At 28.6% G+C, this 18600-nt stretch overlaps 1 protein-coding gene across 1 annotated transcript; it reads right to left on the bottom strand.

Moving 5' to 3' along the window:
* Positions 1 to 2392: 2392 nt before the first annotated feature.
* LOC107454122 (uncharacterized) lies at positions 2393 to 12574 on the bottom strand. Its single transcript, XM_016071193.3, has 5 exons — positions 12469 to 12574; positions 10008 to 10143; positions 6093 to 6259; positions 4377 to 4497; positions 2393 to 2691 (listed from the first exon to the last, which is right to left on the bottom strand). Exons 1-5 carry the CDS (start codon positions 12506 to 12508, stop codon positions 2508 to 2510), a joined length of 648 nt encoding a protein of 215 aa, XP_015926679.2. The 5' UTR covers positions 12509 to 12574; the 3' UTR covers positions 2393 to 2507.
* Positions 12575 to 18600: the final 6026 nt, after the last annotated feature.

Raw genomic sequence — 18600 nt, 5'->3', positions numbered from 1 at the left:
TTTGATTATTTCACAGACACGAATTTGATTTGAAGGAAGGAAAAAAAAAATTCGCATTATTCTTCTCAGAGGAGTAAGAGCGGTTAAAAGTTCTTGCAAATAACCATTTCTTCTTAAATTTTTTTGCAACTTTTAAAATATTTACCTGCTAATTTTAAATTGCAGATCCTCCATTCTTTCCCATATATCCTCAAATAGCAAAAATACAATAATTTTGGCTAAAAGTAGGGGTCAGGAAGCCCTCTTACAGTGAATCTTCCAAGCATTCCGCGTGAAAGCTCTTGGTTTGTTTTAAGTATTAAACGATTAATAATTAAACGATTATTATTTTAATAATTAAACGATTTTAAGTATTAAACGATTAATAACTATCAATTTTTATTATTATTTAACTGAAAATGCTTATTTTAATAATTATATAAAAATATTGCTGAAATTAAAATGATAATTTGCAATATTAAAATTTTATGAGGTGAAGCATCACTTAAATGCATCACATTTTTGTAAGTGAACAAATTTTGAGAGGATTTGTTTTTCGTCTTTATGAGGGGTAGGGGGGAATTACAATGACTGATATTTTCTGTTTTTTTTTGCTTCTGCAATATTTAATTTCTTTTAGACATTCAAAATGTATAGTCCTTTTTTTGCAAACCAATCTCCAACCGTAAACAAGAAATATTTAGTAGCAGTTTTGACTAAATAAGGGTGAGGATGGAAAATTCTCGAAACTTTTCCGAGAAAGTTTGAATGATTCACTGTTTTAGAACTTCCTGATTCTCCACCTTATTTTCAGCAATTGTTGCGAAATATTTTTGTTATCAGAGGGTATTAAGGGAAGGAAAGCAGGTATGCAACAGGAAATTGTAAAAATTAAGTTCAAAAATTTAAAAAAACAAAACAAACAACACTCATTTTTATGACTTTTTTCCCAATTTATGAATGTGATGCTTCAGAAATATATTATTTTAAACCTTTTAATATCTCCTCTTGATTCTTGTATGAAGTTTGGTGTGCCGAAAAAAAGAGTGTTGTTAAAACTACTAGAAAATGGTTCACTTTGCTATAATTCTGACTCTACTCCAACATCAGAAAGCTCGGTGATTTTTACCAGTAATGATTTCGGTTTAATTAAACGTAAAATATAGTTACATAATATTTGATAAAATATAGAAAATGTAGAAATTTTATCATTATCTGAATTCATTAATCTGATTGTATTTACTTTTCTGTTTTGTATTTTTTTACTAAATGATTGGTAAAAAAGAAACATAATCTTAAAAACCTACATTTCCAGCAAACAGTTATCTTATGAACTGAAAAATTACAACAAAAAAACGGTTTAAATACTGTATCTTTTGGCTATTAATGTCAGAAATATATTGCTTTTTCATACCAGAAATGATATTACCGTAAAGTACGGTAATTTTACCAGATTTTTTTTCTTCGTGTGAAATTGCACTTTTTTCTTTCATTCAAATAAATTTTATGTCCAAACAATTATCGAAAAGTGATTATCATAGAGGGAAGAGAGGATGGCTGATTAATAAACTGAGGATAATTGGGAAGCATCGTGGTCATATTCGGATTCAAATGGCCATTTTATTCAGAAAACTACAGAAATGACATTTTGTGTTTCTCATGCAACGCATGTTAATGGGAAAACATGAGGTAAATATTAGCCCCTTTTTGCTTTTATTGTAAAAAAAAACAACAAAATGAAATATTTCGATCACGCTTGTAAAGTATCTAACATTTATATATTAGATGAAACAAGAGTGGAAAATTAATAATTAGATGACTATTCAGTCAATTTAGACTATATAGTCATATTACTACAAAAATAAGAACAATTAATTTAAACTAGATAATTCCTGAGGCATTTCAATCAACAAGCAATTGAGCCCAAGTTAAAAATAATAATACCGATAGCATCCAATTCTGTATAGCGTGATAACAGGATTTGAAATAACAGGTCCAAATAACATATATTTCCTACAATGAAAAAGGAAAGTATGGTGAAATTTGCCAAAATAAAACGTGTTTCTAAAACTATGGTAACACCAAAAAGCTGGGTAAAATTTAACGAACTTTTTCAGTTATGCAAATTTTACTAAAAATGGGGTAATAAGAATAATAATTTAGAAAGGCGAATTCAGATAAACCATAACTATTTGAACGGAAAATTTGCCATCCCAATGGTTTAAATACCTTATATTATGGCTTTATTCAACAGAATTATGATTTAAAGAAATGTCATTACCATACATCAAGGTAATTTTACCAAAGTTTTTTTAATTCAAGTAGTGTTATGTATATTTTTTTCAATAAAAAAGTATTAAAAACTTCACTTTTAATTTTAATTGTGTATGCACAAAGCAAGGAACTTAAAACATCAACTGAAAACTTTTATTCAAAAACATTTATTGACTATTCACTTCATATATATTTTTAACAGCTTGCTGCACAGTTCAGTTTTTACACTGTATTGTTCTTGTGACAGTTTAAAGTTAATCTTCCATTTCAGCTAGACATTGCTGGCACACATCCATATCAGAATCTATTGGGCCACAAAAACCTTGTACCATTTTCTTTCCAATTTCGTCAACTGACATAAGGATAGTTTGAGACATCTGATCGCAGTCTTCTATCAGTTTGTCTTTCTCATCACATTTTGACAATTTCGAAAGGGCGCTGAAAATATCAGACAAGATGTCAATCATTAGCATGGATTTTATTTCATTGTCAGCTATGAACACTAAATTCTCATAACAGAAATGTATTTATATAAGTTATTAACACTAAGACCTTCTAATTTTGAATCCAATTAATTTAACTATGTAGAAGAGTTTTGAAGTATGAGTAACCATTATTTTCATTGCACGGAAACTTCGCGCTTTCTGATAACGATGCGACTTTAATCTATATTTTGTATACTTGGGGGTGCATTTTATCTAAATGACTTGCAGTGGGAAGGTATAAAATACAAACACTGTGGAAAATGAATACACAAATTTCACTGCATACACAAGTTTCCCGGTATATGCTCCGAGCGAACGTTTCGTCAGAGTGACGAAATAACTATCGTCACTGTTTTGAGGAAAGGAATTTCGTCAAAAAAAAATATTTCGTCATTCTATAGTTTCCAAAAGAAAATAAATAAAATCACCTACTTAATGTAGAGCAAAATTGAAAGTAAAAAAAATAAATAATTCTAAAAAAAATTATCAAACAGCAGCAGTCGCCACAGCAACGCATGCAATGACGACGCATGTGCTCTGTTTATTATTACTCTTGAACACGATTGAAAAGTATGATGACGTCCAAATAAGGCGTGCACGTCAATGAACCCAAAGCAATACCCATTTTGTAAATGGGTAATAACATCATGCGGCACCAGTAGTACCTCATGGTATCTAACTATTGGTATCTAACATTGATTCATCATACAGGTGAATCAATGTCACGCCAATAACACAAGGATAGATAGAATAGAGCGAGAAATTACACCAGCGCCTGAAGGAGAATTTGAACCCAGGATCTTTCCGCTATAAAGCAAACTCCTTGACCAACCATACAGCCGGTCGGTTTGCTTCGCACATTCTAGTTTCATTCTTTCATTCTAGTCTCCATTCTAGTTAACAATTTACCACAATGCACTGTGATAAATTTTCGAGTTGAGGATACATTTATTTATACATGCATATTTTATACATACATTTATTTGTGATACATATATTTGAGAGTTCGCGTTTCCTCAAATTACGAAATTTCGGGACGAAATGATTCTCAAAAAACATGAAATGCAGCTCAAGGATTGTTGAATCGTCAAAAGTGAAGGCTTTATTTCTGAGAGGGCAGAAATCTATTAAAAATTAAATAACGAGCAATATTTCCTCATTATATATATACTATATATATATATATAGCACATTTCAAATTACTTATGCATACTTATATGGCAATTTTGACTACCAGGTGAAGTAGTTTTATTTGATTTTAGTATTAAACGTTTAAAAGGTTTAAAGCAATTCAAAGAAGAAGAATATATACAGAGCAATTCAATTGCCCTATTTAACTCGGGTGGCTACCACGGGCGATTGAAAAGACAAAAACTGTATCATGTTAATACATAATGCTTAAACAATCCCTTACGTTACTGTTTACTTTGTATTCCCTTAAGGACACACAGAAGCATTAAAAACCTAATATGGGTACGAGTTAATGATTAAAAACCAAAGATAAGTAAGAGGGGAAATTATATCCTTGTGGGTCCCATTGTCAAATGCTGCAATGCATTGCTCAAAAATGGGAAAAAGAATAGTAGTTTACTTCCGATAGCATAATGTATGACAGCGTACCCAATGTATTTAACTTACCAACATATTGGTACGTAGGCTTTTTCTACTGTTCGGTGGATAAACGCTTCATATTTTTGAGCCTCTTTGTATTCTTCTTTTTTCTTAACTTCCATGACGCACTCCATTAATGGCTTTGCACCTTGAAATGAGAAGAAAATAACTATTATGGCTCTATAATAGTAATGTTTTTTTCAATATTAGTGATGTTTTATATATATGTAAATAGTAATGTTTCATAAATATTATTGTATGTCTACAATAAAATCAGAACTGTTATAAAAATAGCATTGTATGTAGCGTTTTATAGAAATATCCAGGTTTTTTTTTTTACAAAATAGTAGGCAAATATTTGTCTATGTCCTAGAATTAAGAAGAAAAGTAAATGTTATAACTATGAAAACTGATGGCTGGAGCTTCTATAACCATTAATTTATTATGTTATGCGAATTGTTTATGTTGTGAATATAACATACCGATTAAAGTATAAAGTGAATTTTAAAGTGGCTATGCTACTAGAAATAACAAGAAAATGATCTAAGAATTATTTTATAACTGTTATGTTCTATCTACAACAGAATAGTATGTGTTATGAAAATATTTTTTTAAAGATTTTTCTTCATTGTCTCATTTATTTATGAAAATAACGTCATTTACAAAAAAAGTTTTTGCAATACTACTACTACTAATTTATACTAGAAATAACAACAAAAAAAACTAGGAATTATTTTGTAATTATTATGTTCTATCTACAACAGAATAGTATATGTTATGAAAATAACATTATTTACAAAAAAAGGGTTTTTACAGACTATTAGAAGAAAGTTAGAAAGTAGATATCCACCTCAAAATAAGAAGACAATGCTGTGGCTATGAAATAGATATGAGTTAGATATATTAACACTAGTTATATATCTACAACAGAATCGTGTATGGTATAAAATGCGGCTATGAAATAGATATATTAACACTAGTTATATATCTACAACAGAGTCGTGTATGGTATAAAGATAACATTGTATACCATTTTTTAAAACAAAATGTAAGGAAAAAATGATTTGTGTGCTTTAAACCGTACTAACTTGTTCAATTTACTAGAGAAAACACACTAAAAAGAGCAGACAAAATAATGTTAATTATAACAGCTTAGTATGGGTTTGCCAATAAACGCTCTCTTAAAGAAACACGCAGGACTGAATGCGTTTTATCAAATGAGAAACTCAGTTGGTGGATCAATTTTTTCAGTTAATTTGAGACGATAAATGCATTTGTTAAAGCTTTTCGTTCAATGAAGAAGTTATACAAAAACCGAGGAGTCTTTTTGCGGATAAGCCAATTAAACCCCAGTCCACGATTCATTTGGTAAAAGACAACTTAACTGCAAAACTTCAATGCACATAACCTAACGAAAATCCTAGCTCCAATGTCCAGTTAAATTTCTTTCTTTACGATTCATAAAGTTGTAAATAGCTGAATACAGTTAATAAGTTGTAAATGACTGAATACGGTTAATAAGTTGCAAATGGCTAAAAAACCGTGTAATTTTGTATTCATGCTTTTTAAACCATACTAGTTGTAAACGTTTTCAAAACCGTAAAGGTAAAATATGATCTTTACCGTCAACTTTATAGTTAATTGGATAAACAGACTACTGTCTGTTGCTTTACCTTAATTTTAGCCTAACAATTCCAATGCAAGAGAATTAAGCGAAACCAAATGTGACACCAAATGACATACTTTGTGTGAATATTTCAAGTAATGCGCACGATTGCTCATCTGTCAACATATTCTTAATATCTTCCTCTTCCAATATCGAAAGTATTAGTTTTTTTGGACCTTCTGGCATGGCATCGATACATCCTTTTTCCATATTCTTAAGGCAGGGATGGAGATTATGGACAGCGCTATAAAATAATATGTAAATATTATGTATTGTTAAGAAAATGTACGAACTAAAAGTGCTGTAATTTTACTATTATATATTTGCTGAACAAACACAATTTTTTTTAATCAATTCCCATTCCCAATTGAATTTCCATCAAATTGTCACCACGACGAAAGAAATTAACGAATGAATGGTTTAAATACCATAAATTCTGTTTCGTCTTATGATTTTTTTTACTTGAAATATCATTACCATACAAGTACGGAAATCGTACCAAACTTTTTTCTACTAGCTTTATGAATATCAAAGCAAGGTGAACTTTATTTTGCGATAAGTAGAATTTGATCACCATTCAAGTAAGTCCTTCAATTTTATTTATTTTGTATTTTTTTTTTTTGAATTTGTTATATTTTTAAATATTAATACTTCATTAATAAATAATATAAACCGGCATGTTTTGAAATTGAAATTTATGCTCTAATTTTCTTCGAGAATGCATTTTTAGATAAAATTTGAGAGGCTATAAAGAATAAATTTCCACATTAGCAATTAATAATCTCAATTTAAAAAAATGCATCGTTTTTAATGGTAATTATTTTTAAATATGATTAACAATACGATTGTTTAACATATGTTTCTATAGAACATTCTCGAAGCTATTTTATTTAAATATCAAATCTTTGACAATTATTGAACTTCATGAAATAAAACAGCCATAACTTCTGAGCGGCTTGCGCGATGATCTTCTAACTTTGTGGTTTGACGCAGGGCATGCTGGGAATAAGTTTGCTCATACGCACTCAACCAACTTGCTGTTGTCGACCATTTTCATGGGGAAATGTCACGATAAGGTTTGCTAAAGCGTATATCGCTTGTGAAGGCCTACCATGTGAGCAATAAGCCCGATTGCGGCTCAAAGGAAGTTTGAAACCGTATAAAAGCTGAAGACGTCTGGTTCAAGTGCTCTAACAATCAATAATTTAATTCGCAGCTTGAGAGAATTGGTAGTGTTTGTGACGAAAGTGTTGGAAAAGTCGTTCGGCATGCAAGTGCCAAAGCACCTGAAAATATCAAGAAGACACGATCCATGTTTCAAAATAGACCAAGGAATTCGATCAGACGAGCTGCACTACTGGTGACAATAAACCGGGATACCCTGCGACACATTGTAGCAGAAGAGCTCAATTTCTTTCAAGACAAAATTCAAACCTATCAGCCATTTAAGCTCATGATCATAGAACTGCGGTTATGTTTTGCGAACACTGCTGTCAAGAGAATTAACGAATAGGAATTTGATGTGAATATGGTTCGGTTTAGTGACTACGCCCAAGTAAATTTGGATGTAAAAATAATACATCAGTAAGCAAATAAGCAAAAGCAAATTTGCAAAATCAATTGTAATAATACAATCCATAAGCAAAATCAACGCATTTGGGAGAATCCGCGTTTCACGATCATGAAATCGCAACGCGTGACTGTGTGGTGCGCAATATCTAATCATGGAATAATCTATACGATATTCGTTGACAGCATAGTGACAACTGAATGATACGTGAAGGTTTTGGAAGGAAGGTTTCCATCCCCGTTATCGTAAGCACCCCTGATTTAAGATTTAGTTTTCTGAAGACGGAGTTCAAACTCATCAGACCAAAAGATTGTTTGCGATCTGGAGGAGCACACTTTTGGGACCGTATTCTGGTGCTGAGGTATTCACAGTCCACTAAAATGGAACTCACTTGTTCGTCCTATTCTCCTGATCTGAACACATGTGACTCATTTTTGTGGAGCTATATTAACGACAATGTGCACAGAAATAAATGCAAAACCATTTTTAAGCTGAAAACTGCCACTCAGGAGGTTAAAGACAGCATTTATGTTTCGACACTTCAGCGAGTGATGCAAAATTTTGCTATACGTATGAAACCACACCAAACCCAATTTTGGCATTCATATCAAATGTTGTAACCTAAATCCCGAATCTGAATATTCGTGGCAACAGTTACACGTTGAATAAAGTTTGTGTATACAGTAGTTTTTAAATAATCTACTTTTTATTTCAATAATTTCCACCAATAATTCTTTTCAATAATTTCTACCCTGTTTGCTTTATATTATATATTTACATTTTGGAAGCCAAAGTAAAAAATAGCCCATTTAAAATAGCTCTGAATCTTCATTAGAGACTTAATTTTAAAGGAATACTTGTTTGTATTTTTAAAAAGTAACACATTTTTTTTAAAAACTGTTATTGCATTCATTAAGTAAGGCGAATTTCTAACACTCAAAATAAAATTTCGTATAAAAAAGAATGAAAAAACCCCCTTTTTTTTTAAAAAAAAGACGTTTTTAGATTTTGATGCACCTGAAAATATTATGCTTCGATACTAAAATTACATAACTTACTTTGAATAAAAGTATTCATCAAATTTCAAACAGTTATTTTTTATTGGTTATGACGTCTATTGCTTCATAATTGAAAGAAAAAAATAGCATTTGTCATTTTAATATAATTTTAACTTTAATATGGGAATAAAATGGAACCAATTTTTATCTCGTATTTTAATTGAGATGGATTGACCATACGAATGATACTATACTTTAAAAGTGATGATGATAGGTAGAAAAAGGAAAACAATTGTTCAGCGAACTTAAAACTAAAATAGCGGGAAGTTGAAGGTTGCTTACGTCTTTGCATGAAAGCGATAAATGAAACTTTACGTATTAAGGAAACTTTTTAGCAGTGCATAGAAAAGTGAAATATTTAGAGTTCCTAGTTATTGATAAATGTTATTGGATATTGTTAACATAAATTGTTCATTTATTTAATAAAATAATTTTATCAGAGACACTCTTTCTTAAATAATAACTTAAATTTTTTTTAAAACATATTTTGTTTACTTATTGAAGATTGGGAAAAAGCTATTTCAATTTAATTTATTTTTATTTATTAAATTTCTTTTTTTCTGTGTTTACATTTACTTGTTCTTTTATGTGTTGATTGATTACTTTTACTAACAATATAGTTGAATATCAGATATCAAGTCAATTAGACCCAAAAATTCAAATTTTCGGTTAGTAGCCAGTGGCCGGTAGCTAAATAACTTAGTAGTCAGTTTTTCTCATAATTTAAAGGAACTTTGACTGATATCAATAAGTCCTTTTTATTTTAAACCCCTTTTTTCAAATTTTTTTTATTGCTTGAATTAAATTGCATTTTTTTAAAAATTCTATTAGAAATCATTTAGGGCAATAAAATGTTAACTCATCGGCAAAAATGAAATGAATCTGTGACAAAATTTAGTTAAGCATACTGATTTTTAAGAACTGAAAAAATAATTTTAATTTGTACATTACAACTTTGAAATACTTCGATTGTTAAAGAACTCTCCTTCGACGCGAATCTTTTCTTAACAAATTGCTGGAGTCTGAAGGATCAAAGTTTTGAAAGGAGAGATTCCTTTTTCCAGAGTTTTTTTGCATTGGTGTATTAAGATCATTAAACGTTTTATTATTAAAAAAAAACGATAGAGTAAATGATGGGTTGCTTTAACTGATTCTACACGTGCTGAGTGCTTATTTTTAGGTCTTATTAGGTCTTTATTACTTTATTCTTGAAGTTTACTAAGTTTTTAGTACAAACTTTTCTGCTCTTAAACAAGGCATTCAGGCAAAAATTAGCTCAAGCTAAGTTCTTTTCCAAGAAATATATAGCATAGGATAAAAAGCATTCAGAACCTTAATATATTAAAATTTAATTTTCAACTTACTTGCATATGTCCATATCACTAAGTTTCTTCATGAATTCTTCCGGTGAACCGCAATCCTTTAGGTCTTGCATCATTGGATCATTCATCATGCAGTCTCGAGCTTCATGCCAATTACAGCTTTGAACAGAACTGATGACTAAGAAAATACACAAAGCATAACATTAAATTATTTCACTCATTTTTGAAATATTAAAACAAAATTAAAATAATATATCCTGATTTTAAAAGTTTTTTTTTAAAGAATGTTGAAGTTCTAATGACGTAATAAAAGCGCGCATTTGGTTGAATAATATCTCACACAGCTGGTAGTGAGTTCGATCCAAGTGGCTGACAAAACAACCAGTGTTATACGCAGCAGGTTGCAAATTAAATCTGTCGTGGCTGCGAGTTCTAACGTCAGTTGTGGTGTGGAAGCTTGGAGAGAGGAGTGCCAGTTTAGGCACTGTCCACGTCGTCTGAAATGGATCAAAATAACGTAACGTCCTAACCATGGCCATGATAAAGTCCTGATTATTGGGTGACGTGCTTGGCCATATTTGGGAGATGATGATGCAATATCTGTTTGCAATAATATTTTTGCAGAACGTATTACCTAGGCAATTTTTTAGTCTACATAACATTTTCTTAATACCATTTCTCAGAACAACTTAAATCTACTTTTGAATGTAACATTTTTAACTTTAATAAGTTATAACAAAGTGATTTCATGAAGTTCTTAAAAATTTTTTTAAACTACTTTTAAAAATAATAACAGTTACTTTACAAATTTAATAAAAGCGTTTTTTAGTAAATACTTATAAAATATTTCTTTTTTGAAAATATCCTAATAATTATAAATTACTTTCCTTAAATGCGCTGAAGGTTTATTTGAATAACTTTAGAAAATCTCGCAGAAAACCACGCTTCAGATCAATAATTTTTTTTTAAGAAGATCTTCCAAACAAAAATCCTTTGGGCCTCATTGAATTAAATTTTATTTATGTCTCAGTACAAAAAATAGGAAATTAATATTAAATAGACTATTAAAAATAACATGCGATGTTTTTAATGAATTTAATATGTTATGATATTCTTTCTAATGGTATTCCAAAACGGTACAACATCACCTGCTGTCATTTCGTAAAACATAATGTCAACATTGTGTTTCGATGTTATTTAGCCAAGTAAAAGCTATAATTTAAAGTTATAGATAAAAAATTTTGCCGCTAAGAATTATGTGGGCTTTAAAACGGACAAATAGCTTAAATATTTACAAGTAATTGAATATTAAAAAATGCAAATTTGGAGAAATTTTTCCATCCGGAATTAATGAAATCAATGAATAATAATTCAGTTTTGTAATTTTTTTTTGTACCTAGATCATGCAACGTTGGAGTAACTTGATACTAAAAATTAGATCAAATACGCAATTTTTATTTTCATAAAACTGCAACTTTTCTTCGTATTAACGTTTTGCACCATTTTCAGAATAAACATAAATGATGCTGGGTCATGGATGAACTAAACTTGACCAAAAAGTTGTGAACAGCTGTTGCAAACTTGCAGCTGATGTAAAAAAAAACATATTCGCCAAAACGCGTTATTTCATGTTAAGACACAGCTTTCAAAGAACACTCTTTAACTTAAATTAATAAAATGTTTTTCTTATCGTATTTGATTTGTTATCTTTTCTTGGGAGCAAAAATAGGCTGAAGAGGCAAAGATTTGTGTGAAAGTGAAGCTAATGTATTCAGGCATGTAGTTGGGTCACTAATCAAATAAGATCAAATGCAATTGAACAGTCATATTAAGATAAGTTTAAATATATTTTTATTAGTTTTATATTCTTAAATTTGTCATTTTTTAATACCTCATAAATAAACGTAATTATTTATGCTTTTTCTCAAAAAAAAAGTTATAAACAAAAAATTAATAATTAAATAAGGATCTAAAATTAATTAATAATGTAGATAATTAATAATATAAAATGCAGTGTTAATTCATATTTTATCATAAACACGTTGAAAGTTATAAATAACATTGGGAAATTTCACGAAATTTTTAAAAAGTTATTTTTAATATCCCAAATGAAAAGATTACTACTGAATTTAACTTCATTAACATCATTAGCTTCCCAAAATATCACATTAAGTAATATTTTCAGTTACGAATATTAATTCATAACACAGTATATAATATTTTTAAGCTTTTCCTTGTGATTACCTTAGTTTATGAAATCTAAGGAAAATTTCGTTTTTTTTTTAAATTTCGAAAGAAACTAAACAAAATTCCAAGCAATTAATTTTTCATAATTATACTATCTGTAATATATCAAGGAAGTATTAATAGTACATATTATAATCCATTATAACGTTATAGTCCTGTTAAATTTAGTATTAAATTTTGTATTTTATGCGAAACTCTTAATTATAGTATAACAATAATCAACGTGAAATAAATATTTGGAAGAATATAGTCTTACCAAAAGCAGTGAGCAAAATTGCATTGAATAAAGAATTCATGTTTGAGGTATGGTATTTCTAAAGAAATATCAAATAAAGTGTATCTTTTTTGAGAAATTTCTTGATTTTTATAGCCAAAAATTTTCTAAAATTTGTTTAGCTGCTGAATGTAAAATGTACGCTCCTTTTTTTCTACTGAATGAAACAAAAAAATTTGCATGTGCTATTCATATAGCATGAATTTTTGCTTTCAACATAATAGGAATATATTGCGTGACATTATAAAAATATCGTAGTCAAATATAAAGGCCTTTATTATCAAGATAGATTATCATTTATTTCGTGAAAAAACGGAAGGAATTAGAATAAAAAACTTTTCCTTTCACTATTCTAAATATAGATCTTGCCTCTCAATAACAATTTAGTTCCACATCATTACTTTAAATCTACAAAAAGATAGAAAAACTAATTTACAATCAAGACATTTAGAATTTTTTTAAAGTATAAAAAATATTTTTTTAAGTGAAGAGACTGTAGGAATTTGATTAAATGAATGTGGGAAATAGGAGTATATGCAATTATAAAATTGGAGTATGAGAATTTATGATAGGGAAGGAAACCAATCAAGGGAATTGTGATGTTTTTGAGAGTAAAAAACAAAATTATATATATGTATGTATTTTTTTACCCTAATAAATTTTTTTTCTCCACTATTAAATGTGCATCAATATTTTGATAATGCAATTACATTGATATTGCCCATATGTCAATTTTATTTTGTCATGTTCAACAATAGTTATATTTTATTTAAATTTTTAGCACTTATTTCTTATGTTTGTTTATTTTTTAAAAATCAATTGATGTACAGTGAACAAAACAATCTCACTCTTAACACAACAAATTTTGATCTAATGATCGAATCTTCATTCTCTAGGATTAAATCTTGATAGTTCAAGGTGTTGATCTCAAATATGCTAGTTATATAAATATATTCTAGACAGATGGATGTCACTTTTTTGTTTATAAAATTCTAATTATAGAACTTTGAAATTTATGCAGATCAGTAACATTTCAATTTCTTTTTTAGCTTTAAAGTTATACAGATATTTTAAACTTTGAACAATTATTTTTTTACGATTCCTCGATGAAAGCTTTTTTTTTCAAACTTTTAAACCTACCGGCGAAAAAAGTTTATTTTTATTTTTTTATTTTAAAAATGAAATTTCCAAACCATAAAAACTCAAAAATTTCAGAAATTTCTAGAGTGCCTGGGTTTGTTTGAAAATTTTCACTACTTATTTCAATAAATTTCTAAATTACTATTCAGAAAATGTTTGATTATGTCATCAGTTATATATATATGTATATAAAGTCAAATATATATATAACTTTAAAGTTATATATATATTTTAAATTTTGACCAATTATTTTTTTACGATTCGTCTATGAAAGTTTTTTTTCCTTCAAACTTTTAAACCAACCGGCGAAAAAAGTTTCTTTTTTTAAATTTTAAAAATGAAATTTCTAAACCGTAGAATTTCAAAAATTGCAGAAATTCTTAAAGTGCCTGGGATTGTTTGAAAATTTTCACTGTTATTTCAATAAATTTGTAAATTAGTATTCAGAAAATGTTTCAATATAGTTACATTGCTTTCTTATGAATGAAAGGAAAGTCCTGGGTTTTAGACGAAAACCAAAGCTTATAATCTACTACGAAATTTTAAAACTTCAGCAATATTTATTATAAAAATTTTTAACATCCATTTTAATTCAGTTAAGAATTTTACAGATCTCTTCCAGTTAAATAAAGAAATAAATTTCTAAAATTGTTTTCAAAATTCAGTAAACCGCAACCGTCTAATACATCGGAATTTTTATAGTAATTAATCAACAAAAAATCACTGAGTATGTCTAATTAAATAAATATTACTGCAAAATTTAAGGTATAATTTTTTTATGGTTAAAATGGAATTTATGTTGAGATAGTTTTTACGAATGATGTACCTAAAGTGCCGGTACTTTAAACCATAATTTGATCCAGAATTTCTTACAGTGTCTGTCATTTACGTCGTTTCATAATTTATAAATGAACTTTTATACGTTATTAGTTGCTCTGGGCAAAGTTATTTATGGGTCCTCTTTTTATTTTTATCACCTGTGACTCCAACGCCCACTTTATTTTAAAACCTTCAAACTTTCTCAATGCAACTCAAATACATTGCCATTTTTTGCTTATAATTTAATATTGTATTTTTTACCCCTTAAAATTAGTTCTGAAATTTTAACTATGTGGAATCATTTCTCTCTTAAAAATCTTCCTTAAATATTTTATTCCTAAAAATTTGAGTTTTTTGCATGTTTTGATTTTATTCTACTTAAGGTTTCAACTTAATAATTATTTCGCATTTACATCGAATAGTTTTGCTTAAATTTGAGTACGATAGTTTTTTTTTCTTCCTTAAATCATTTAGAATAGAAAAATTTTCCGAACTTTGTTTTATTTTTTTATGATAACTATACAAGTTAACTGCGTGAAGTATTTAACTTCTTGATTGAAAAATTAACTATTTAAAAGTTGTTTTTTCATTTGTGTAGGTTTTACTTTGTCAGAAACGTTTTGATTAGTGAAGGTCTCGTGTATTTCTAGAAAAAATTATTCAAATCTCAAAAACTCTCTCTTATAGGTGAAGTTATATTTTCTAACAGTCGACTGGCCTCTTATATGGTCAGAGGGCTGATCTCATGTCAAAAAGCTTCAGCGGGTTCGTATCCCAACTGGCATGGATGCAATTTCCCTTTGTCATATGTCTCTTTCCTATATTGATGGGATGACGTAGGTCTACCTATGGGGTGCCATGAAAAAGAGATCTACTTTACCGACAACTTAGTACTGCAATGATATATGTTGCCAAATGTGGTTGGCATTGGAAAGGGAAAAAAATACTATTTCTTGTGAAAGCAAATGAAAAGCAATAATAATTCACTACTTTTCTGTATATAGATAAAAAATAATTTCAATAATGACATGTAAAGTATGAACAATTTTGCTTCCTTTTAATGTAATTCGCAATGGGCGAATAATTTTAAAAAAAATTTTGAGTTAATTAATAAATTATAATTTTTTACCTTATAATGCTTTCGTATCAACGTAAATGCAAATAGCTTTTGATTTCGAAATGAACATAACAGATTAAAACGTTTACTAAATGAAAAGTAAATCTCAGTACGCAGTTGTTTTTAGTTATTTCGAAATACGTTTTGACAGTTTGCTTCTAAAATATTGACAACTAAACAATCTTCATTATCATAAATATGACATATTCTAATGTAGTTTTTGTTTTCTTTTTTGACAAAAGTTCCTGTCGTATAAACGTTGAGAATATTTCAAAAAGTAAATAATGCCCGAAATTCATTACAAATTTTGCAATTGTCCGAAACTTTTTTTCAAAAAAATTGATTTTTATATGTAAAACCAACGAACTTCTATGAACTTAAATGCTTTCTTAAATAACGAAAAGTATTATATTTGTTTATTTATTCAGAAAACATCAACATATCATAAGGCATTTCTAACAAAATGCAAAGATGTTTTATATATTATGAGTTAACATTAATTTCAGAAAAAAATAAAGATTGTCGGTGGTCCGGGAGGTTAGACCGGGTACCTCAATTGCCTCGAAATAAATTTTTTTTCTAACGGATAAACTCTTAATTTCACTTTATCAATAAAAAAAGAAGGACCTACGGCATTGGAGTATTGTTGTTGACTAATTCATGACATCTGGATAGATAAATTTTTTTTAATTTGCGAGCTCTCTAATGTTTCGTTGCTTCTGACTTCTTATTTATTGTTCGTCACAGTTAAAAAATTATTTTTCGATCAGCTTATTGGACATGATTGCTTAAGATTAATACCTTAACAAATAAAAAGAATTTTGTTCAATATTAGTACTTTTCTGTTACATTTCGATAAACTCTGCTAGACCGGAAGCTGCCCGGTTTCCCCCCACACACACACACAATGCTAGGCTTACGAAAAATACAATACAGTAAAGGAAGAATATAACCACATCCAAGTCTGAACAAAAGCAAAAGTTACTGTGGGATCCTTCCTCAAAGCACAAAAGTTTTATTATATTTTTTATATTTGTAGAATTTTTGAAGACCCTTCATATAAAATTAAAGTTTTTATATAGATTTAACGAAATTCTCTGCAATTTTCTTTTAAGAGAACCAATTAATAAAAACTATTTTTTGTAAAATTTTTGGTACGGCCCTAAGCAATCCTGGGCCTCGGGAGAATACCCCATTTCTCTTTTACAGCCACTTTCGAGTACTGTCCCATTGAGAACTATCTCTCTTTTGAGTGCATCACATATAAATTACATGCATAATTTTCTTAAATTGTCATATAAAAGAGGAATACCTGCTACTTCTTTTACTGAAAATCTCTTATTTCTATATTTTCCATAGAATTAATATGTGTATCCGGTGTTACCCCATTAGCTGGGTAAGAGAAGAAGATTTGAATTTTTTTACGAAGAAAATTTCTTAAGAAAGCTGTGTATATCTAGAAATTTCAAGGAATATATTGCACACAACTAAATAATGTATACCATGATTGAATCTGATAATTTTTAGGTCGAACAGTTTAGCTCCAGCAGGTCTGCGAATCTTAAATACCCTGTCTTTCCCTATTTTCCCCTATATTTCTGCATTTTTCCTACTTTTGCTCTGTCTGGCGTCTTTTCATCCATAAATGCTCATGTGGGTAATATTATTCTGTTCATTATTGGTCATATCTGCTTTTATAAATTTCCTTTATTTAAAAAATTGTCCTCATTGATATCGATATAAAGCCTTTTTACTTAAATATATTATATTAGTAAACACTTATTTAGTTATTATTTAGTTTAAAATAGATAAAAATATAATTGAATTATGAGTTATACATAGTTTGTTCCATTTTTAAAAAAATGCAATTCTCACCAGATGAATTTAATGTAATATAGTTATTTGCCTTATAAAATTCCTTATGTGACTTATTAATATTTGACTTAATATTGCTTCAAATTCAAATATTTTACGCTGTTGAACCACCCATACGAAATTGAAATACAGTTAAAAAAACAAATTTAAATGCGCAAGTGCTTATAGTTCTTTTTGCTTTCAGCTTCTCTACAATTACTCAAATTTTACTTTAAAATTTATATTAATTAAACTTATCATCATAAATATTTGCATCTTCTTTAACTCAAATAATAAAAAAGGAAAAGCGCAAAAGAAATTATATTTTTTTAATCCTTATAAATAACTGAATTAAACTAAAAAAAACAGAAAGAAATTAAGAACGAAACAAATGAAATGTAAAAGAAGAAAAATTACTTAAAAAAATATATATTCTTTTAATTGCAGTATAAAATATCTACTCAGAATGTCTGTTTCAAAAATGATTTTTGTAAAGAATGCTTTTTCTTACTATTCTTTCAAGGTATATCCCATTTCCATATTAGCTCTAATTAAAATCCCATTAATATTTTTTCTTACGCAAAATTAAATTTTTGGAATATTTTAGGGTTCTTACACTGAAACTCATTTTGTTACAGGGCGAAAACTAATTAAAAAATATCATTTAATAAAATATTTTGATTCTAATTTAAAACCTTTATTTTCTAATTTAGAATCCCCCATCCTTTATTTAATGGATAATATTTTTTATAATCTTTTTAATTGCACACAGCAGCTGAAGAGACGTTAAGTTTTTTTTTTATCCCTTCAGTTTTTAAAAATTGGTATTAGTGCGCCGAATATTGACTCAGTTTAATTCGATGGTTCCAATTGAATTGCCTCCCATAAACACCAATCATTATACCGGTTTCTCACACTATACCAATTTAAACTATATACTGGAAAAAAAGGATTTCTAAAAATAACCAAAAATGTGGTGAAAATAGCTTCGAAACAAATAACAATCGAATTTGAAAACCGCATGTATTCAACATTGTACACCTCAATCCAGTGAGAATTAGGAAGTTTCCTAATGAGGCTACCGCAACATTGCATCAAGAGACGCATTTATTTCCAATTTCAATTGTTCAAAGGGCTTTAATTTTGTAAACATGGTCCCTATAGATTAAACAGGATATTTTTTT

This window comes from Parasteatoda tepidariorum, chromosome 2 (genome assembly GCF_043381705.1).
Source record: "Parasteatoda tepidariorum isolate YZ-2023 chromosome 2, CAS_Ptep_4.0, whole genome shotgun sequence".
NCBI classification, from domain to species: domain Eukaryota; kingdom Metazoa; phylum Arthropoda; class Arachnida; order Araneae; family Theridiidae; genus Parasteatoda; species Parasteatoda tepidariorum.
This window is presented reverse-complemented; position numbering and strand designations above follow the sequence as displayed.